Source organism: Pyxicephalus adspersus, chromosome 2, assembly GCF_032062135.1.
Source record: "Pyxicephalus adspersus chromosome 2, UCB_Pads_2.0, whole genome shotgun sequence".
Lineage (NCBI taxonomy): Eukaryota > Metazoa > Chordata > Amphibia > Anura > Pyxicephalidae > Pyxicephalus > Pyxicephalus adspersus.
Window position 1 is genome coordinate 296,873 of NC_092859.1, and position 7,177 is coordinate 304,049.

General features: G+C 45.2%; 1 protein-coding gene across 1 annotated transcript in view; it reads left to right on the forward strand.

Annotated features, from left to right (window-relative positions):
- ACAP1 (ArfGAP with coiled-coil, ankyrin repeat and PH domains 1) overlaps positions 1-7,177 on the forward strand; it is a gene marked incomplete at its 5' end in the record, with an annotated part of 18,353 nt that overhangs the window by 5,368 nt on the left and 5,808 nt on the right. Inside the window, 8 exon segments of the mRNA XM_072399180.1 lie at positions 707-890; positions 2,129-2,173; positions 2,687-2,782; positions 4,081-4,155; positions 5,770-5,953; positions 6,023-6,128; positions 6,238-6,349; positions 6,422-6,603. Of these exon segments, the coding sequence (XP_072255281.1) occupies positions 707-890; positions 2,129-2,173; positions 2,687-2,782; positions 4,081-4,155; positions 5,770-5,953; positions 6,023-6,128; positions 6,238-6,349; positions 6,422-6,603 (984 nt within the window).

Consider the following 7,177-nt stretch of genomic DNA (forward strand, 5'->3'; position numbering starts at 1 on the left):
TTCACCCTTCTCCTCCTGTTTATCCATTCCATTTCCTACATTCACCCTTCTCCTCCTGTTTATCCATTCCATTTCCTACATTCACCCTTCTCCTCTGTTGTTCTTCCTTCTCCTTGCCTACCCCCTTTCCATCTTCCCGTGTTTCCCCTCTTTCCTTCCTCCATCCCTTTATCTATTCTGCTCTTGCCTGGTCCATTGATCAGACTTCCCTAATAAAATTGGCTTTGCCCTCCTTGATCGCCTTTATTTGGATATTTTGGCACCTGTGGACCTAAACCCACCTGGCAGTTGCCTTATGGCAGAGCTGGAACCTCGATGTGTCTGCATGACCCCATATGAGGAGTTCTGTTTCCATGTCTGTGCATTGCCAGTCCTCCTCCCTCGCTCCTTCCTGTGATTGGCAGCCACTGGGGGAAGGAGATGATTGGCTTTTATGAAATAAATTGATCATCCAATAGGAATCAGGGGCCCAGATCCAGTGAGGGGGCCCCAGTGCAATCATGCAGCCTGTCCCGTCAATGCTGGAGATCCTGGGGCTCTTTCCCCCTCTTCTTTATTATCATTGCTGATGATTATTTTGTGTTCCTTCAATACATTTGCTGTTCATACTTGGAATAGATATTATCTTCCCATAATTCCTCCATGAAATCACATGATGAAGAGAACGCCTATGGCAACGTGACCCTTGTATCATTCTCCATCTCAGAGACCTGCGTTCATTCCGAGACAGCCGCAAGGAATTGGAGCGCTGTCGAGAGGGCCTGGAGAGCTCCTTAAACCACAACGCGGAGATTTCCCGCAAGAAGGCGCAGGAGGTGCAGGAGGCGGCTGTGGGGGTTCAGACATCCCGCAAGGCGTTCAGAGAGCGTGTCCTGGACTATACGCTGCAGGTGAGACCCCCGGGTGTCACCTATAAGGAGCTGTGTTATCAGTCATGTGACTACAATTCTGCCAGTACAAGGCGGCTGGCCTCATTTTCCCCAGAATTTGTAGGAAACATTTCATGTGTCGCCCAGTCTACAGAACTCCACAAAAATGTGTCAGAAGGGGTTGAAGACAGGAGGGGGAAACTGGGAGATATGGGGCAGAGGTGACTGACATTGTCCAATGGTAATTCTATTTTGGGTGTTTGGGTAAAAGACAATATTTAGTATAGAAAAACTATCATATGCAGTATATGGCCAAAAAATAGAAAGCCTTCTCCTGCACAGAGTTTGCGACACAACAAGAAATGGCTTTGTATTAGGGAAGATGACAGAGAACGGCCCAGACAAGCCCCCATACAGGGCATTATGATGGGGCAGTTGTGGCCTCTCCATGTACAATGAGTGCAGCATATTACCACACACAGATCTGTGACCTCTATGGGTCGAGAGTTCTTTATATAATGAGAGGAAAACCACAAATTCTCCATTACATTGAAATAACTGCCAAACCCCAAATTCATCAATGGATCATTGAAAAGGAAAAAAAGCGAGAGGGGCTTTTTGGTGTCTTAGAATATAATTTTACTGATGAGAAAGCAATAAGAGAATTATTCATGATCATAAAGACCAGTGGCATAAGTTTAACTGACCATAAAACATTCTATATCTTAGTTGTTGGGCAGAAAATAAAGAATGGTTTATGTGGAAAGGTTTGCCGTATGGCTCCCTCGGGGGAAGGTACATAATACAATACAACATAAATAGGTAAAGGTACAATGAATAAACGTAATATGTAAATTATTTGTACAACATAAGGTTACGATAGTATATACAATAACATAGATAGTATGTAATAAAAAGTGTGAATGTTTAATGAAGCTATTAGAATAAGTCTTCAAGATGGCAGCTATTCTAATACTGAATATGATAATAGGGATGAACAAATAAATGAGAGATGAGATTGGGTCTTCAGATACCATTATATCCGGTGTCATGGATCTGGTGGAGTTCCATTGTTAAACCTTCAGGGTACACGTATCTGTAACATCTGTGGATAAAGCCAAACTTCAATCTGAAGAAGCTGCGCCATGTCCAGGGCCCTGGGGGAATTGCTGCTCCGCCATGACCCAGGCTGTACCCACTCCATATATGTTTGTTCCTTTCTGCTTTCATTCTCCATCTTTCTTTTCTGTCTTCTCCAGATTAACGTTATCCAAGGAAAGAAGAAGTTTGACATTCTGGAATTTGTGAGTTATTGGGAATTCCAATGATTTATTGGGAAATGATTGGGTAAACTTTAGAGAAACCCCAACATGAAACCCAATGGTGGGTGGGGTTGTCACCTTCTATTGGATCTCATACCGCTCCCCCATCCAGAGCACACCCCACCTATCCAAACTGATTCTGGTCATGGGCCCCAAGATTGCCTGAGTTACAAGGCTTACTAACCCCTGCTCAAATCTGTGCAGGTCTGAGGTCTGGATACGGGATCTGTTGGTATGTAGATATATGGGGAGGTCTGGATGGGGGATCTGTTGGTATACATGGAGGTCTTAGGTCTGGATGGGGGATTGGATGGTAATATGCTCCCACCGATCCATAATCTTTTTCCCATCCTTTCAGTTATGTTTCTCCCGGGATGTCTGGGTGAAATGGTCACAGCTGTGCTGATCAGAGGCTGGAAAATATTCTGGAGGGCAAATAATGGGGGGGTGGTAAGTGGGGCCATTCCATGGAGTGACACCTTCTCTCTCTTCCAGATGCTGCAGCTGATAGACGCTCAGACTTGCTTCCTGACACAGAGTCACACTGTCCTGCATAATGTAGAAGAATATCGGAAAGGTCTGGCCGCACAGGTGAGGGATGAAAAGATAAAGTATAAAAATAAAAACTTGTACAAACAACCAATAGAAAATAATCCGAAAAAAAATAAAAAAAATGGGGGAACAATTGGAATGGGAGGGGACAGAAAGGAAAAGCGTTGGGGGGCGGGGGATATGTAACAAACAGAGCAGCTTACAAACCAAAGTCAATCCAAGGATTCCCGGTGAAAAGTTTTTCCTTAGGAATGCAGGTTAGTTTATCATTTGTCATCAAGGAAATGCAGACTTGGTAAAAGTCATAACGCTTACCTAGGGGGCAGGATTTTGTATTTCTCTATTGGATGACACCACATGGGCCACCACTCAACACTAGACATCACCTGAATTGTCAGATCCTATCCACATTACCCTAAAACAGACCTTTATAGACACATTTGGGGGTTTATCTACCAGCTCTGTCCATCTGGATCTGCCCGTTCTTCTTGGCAGAACTATACTTGACTATTCCTGATTGGAGCACATGAGACTTGCTGCAGATTCTACTGAGATCTGAGCCCCTTCCAACACATCTGGGTCTCGTGTCCTGACCAGTCCCACATCACTGCCAATGCAAATCTTCCCAACACCATGACACAAATCTGCAGTGCTGCTATTATTATTATTATTATACAGGATTTATATAGCGCCAACATATTACGCAGCGCTGTACATTAAATAGGGATTGCAAATGACAGACTAATACAGACAGTGATACAGGAGGAGAGGACCCTGCCCCGAAGAGCTTACAATCTAGTAGGCTAGAGACCAGGAACCCTTCTAGACCTCTTTGCTTTGTCTTCTACCTATTTGGCGTCTACATAATTCTGGCTCGGTGAATTAGAGGCAGAGGACACCGAACTAGTCAGTGGTATTATCTGAGGTCTCCCTGCAGATCTTCTGCGCAGTACTGATTAATCATGCTCTGTCCTGCACTGTGTCTCTTGGTGGAGGGGGGCTTCTCTTGTTCATGTCAGAGCTGCCCCCCAATGGTTGGTGGGGTATTAATAGAGGAAGAAGCTCAGATCAGAGAATGAATGAAGCAGGGAGATCCTTGCACTGGGGGCCCTCAGGTGCAGCTTCCCCTCCAGCCAGGAGAACAGAGATGATCGCAGTGGTCACAACACCAAATCTTACTTTAAATTTGGTGACACCAACAGGGGGAGCAGAGCCTGAGCCTTTATTCAATCCCAGCTCATACCTTATGTATCTCTAAATCAATTAGAGCCCTCTGCTGTCCCTCGTCAATATATCATGAATGAGTGCAGTAGAATAATAACTATTCTGTTCTACAGGTCCATCAGACCGTCCTACAAGGAGCTCGGGAGCAGAGAGATCTGGAACAAAAACTGATCAGCATGAAACATAAGGTGAGGACAACTTCCTGTGGAAGTCTGTGTAATGCTCATCCTACTCCTTTCAATTCCCATCCCACCCTCTTCAATTCCCACCTTCCATTGCTTGGTTTCATCCACCTTGCCACCCATGAAACATTGTGTGGTTTTATAGTAAAGTTTCGGAAGGAATCTTGTCCTAGGATGGAACCTTTCTCTTTCACTTCAGTCATTACAATATTTTAGGTGTCAGCCTCATCTAATAGATATGGTTGATGCTCTTTAGAATTGCTTCACTTGGACCTTGTTCATACAGACTCCTCCCCTGCAATTTTGGAGAAAATACCATGTTGTGGGTTTTTTTCAATTACCTCAAAAAGTTGGTGGTCATAGACTTCAAAGACACTCTAAATATTTGAAATGTGGTTTTTATCTTATGTTGACCTCAGAAGAACAATTTTTAACTAGAATTTTACATGGTTGATATTTTGTTGCTCATCCCTGCCCCCACATTTTCCATACATCCCCTTCAATGTACTCTCTGGTGTCTATTCACTTCATTTTATTTCCTCCTCTGAGATTCTGCTTCCACAACTTCCAGACCAGTAAATTGTTTTCCATCCATTTGACCTTTACCTTCATTTCTGAGTGGATAGTAGTGCACTGAATGGTATTTTTACCTTCATATACAACACGTTTAGTATGTTCTTCCTGATCTGACATTTGGGAGGGTGACACATTTGTTCAGGCTGATGAAGATCTTCACCATGGCATTCACTAGATACCATTTCAGTTCTGTTATCTCCCCCCACCAATAAATTAGCAACAGATCAATTGCAAAGGACGACTTAAGGTAAAGAAATACCTCAGACCAGATTTATATTATTCAGTTGTTCCTTTACTCCAAAGTCACCTCATCCCCACCTGATTACTGCAGGGAATCTCCACCCTGGTTCTGTGTTTCTGTATTATAGCCCAAACTCCCAGAATCCTTAATTATGTTACTTCCTCTTCTTGGATAGTCTGTGTGGTCTCTTCTACCTTCTTTGTTCTGTGTCCACCATAACTGTATACACCAATCTGTTCCCTATATGGGTCCACCATGGCTGTACCTTGTACACCAGGATCCACCATGGCTGTACCTTGTATACCCGAGTCCACTTGTCTACCCAATCCTTGTCTACCCCAGTCACTTCTCTACCTGAGTCCACCATGACTGTACCTTGTCTACTTCAATCACTTCTCTACCTGAGTCCACCATGACTGTACCTTGTCTACCCCAATCACTTCTCTTCACTTCTCTGCCCGAGTCCACCATGACTGTACCTTGTCTACACCAATCACTTCTCTGCCCGAGTCCACCATGACTGTACTTTGTCTACACCAACCATTTCTCTACCCGAATCCACTATGACTGTATCTTGTCTACACCAATCACTTCTTTATTCTAGTCCACCATGGTTCTTGTTTAGTCTTTTATAAACCTCATCTTCCTTCTGCACTTGTATTGTGAAGCAGTTCCTCTTTATTCTCCATAAGGTCCATAGAGATCTCTGATATCATTGTGTGGCCCCAGGCTATGTAACCTCTCCTGATGCCACTTCCTCTGTGTATTTGGATATTTGCTGACTTTTCTTTCTCTTTCTGCAGGATGTTTCCGATGAAGATGCCGTCTATCAGGGTGAAGGGGAGAACTCCGAGATTGTGATCGAAGGTTATCTCTTTAAAAGGGCCAGTAACACCTTTAAGACCTGGAGCCGGTAAGGGGGTTTCCATTCTTGTTTTATAGAAGTGGGGTTCAAGGTAGGCAGAGACCAATACCAGACACTGGAGAGTGATTGATAGGGTAAACCCGTACTGGAGATGGATTGTGGGAAAGGGAAATGAAGCAAAGTGTTAGAAGAGCAAAGCTGGCATTCATTTGTTATTGTGGATCTCCGGCTCTGTGCTGTCAAGTTGTGCCCTGATGCAGACAGGCGCTTTAGTTTTGAGGTTGTGTCACCAACCAAGTGAGTATTTGGACTTCCAGAAGATCTGATGCAGATTGTCAGCTGAGCTGTATGTGACAATCTGATAGTTCCTATATCATTATTATATCCTTTATTATTTGCTTTGCAGGTCCTGCATGCTGCAGGCAGAGTCTGAGCGTGTCTTGCAGTTGTGGGTGAGCGCGGTACAGAGAAGCATCACAACGGCGTACAGTGAAAATAAAAGGGACAGCGGAAGTATTGTAAGTCACACAATGTGGTTGTGAGTGAATCTGATAATGATTTGTAGATCTGTGACAACTTTCCCTTCACAGAGACTGCAGCGTTCACCGTCTGAGGCTCCAGCACCACAGAAGGGTGGAGTGCAGTGTGCACAGGATGCCGTACTGAGGGTACCTGGTAATGCAGCCTGCTGTGACTGCCGAGCTGCGGAGCCTGAGTGGGCGAGCATAAACCTTGGGGTGACCCTGTGCATAGAATGCAGCGGAATTCACAGGTGAGGAGGCTCTGGAAGGCCTTATGTTTTACCTGCAGCCCAATGACCCAACCCCCTCATGGCTGAGGCCACTCCTACTGACACCACAATGACCCAACACCTTACTGATGCCATAATGATCCAAAGCCTTGCTGATGGCATCATGACCCAACGCTGTACTGACGCCACAATGACCTGACCCCCTCCTGACTGAGGCCATTCCTACTGTCACCACTATGACCCAACACCTTACTAAGGCCATTGCTGCTGACACCACGATGACCCAATGCCGTACTGACACCACGATGACCTGAACCCCTTACTGATGCCACAGTGACCCAACGCAGTACTGACACCAAGGTGATACAATGCAATACTGACACCCCAATGACCCAATGCCGTACGGACACCACAATGACGCGACCCCCTCCTGACTGAGGCCACTCCCACTGACACCACAATGACCCAATGCCTTGCTGACACCACAATGACCTGACCCATCCTGGCTGAGGCCACTCCTACTGACACCACAATGACCCAACCCCCTCCTGACTAAGGCCTTTCCTACTGACACCACAATGACCCAACACCATAC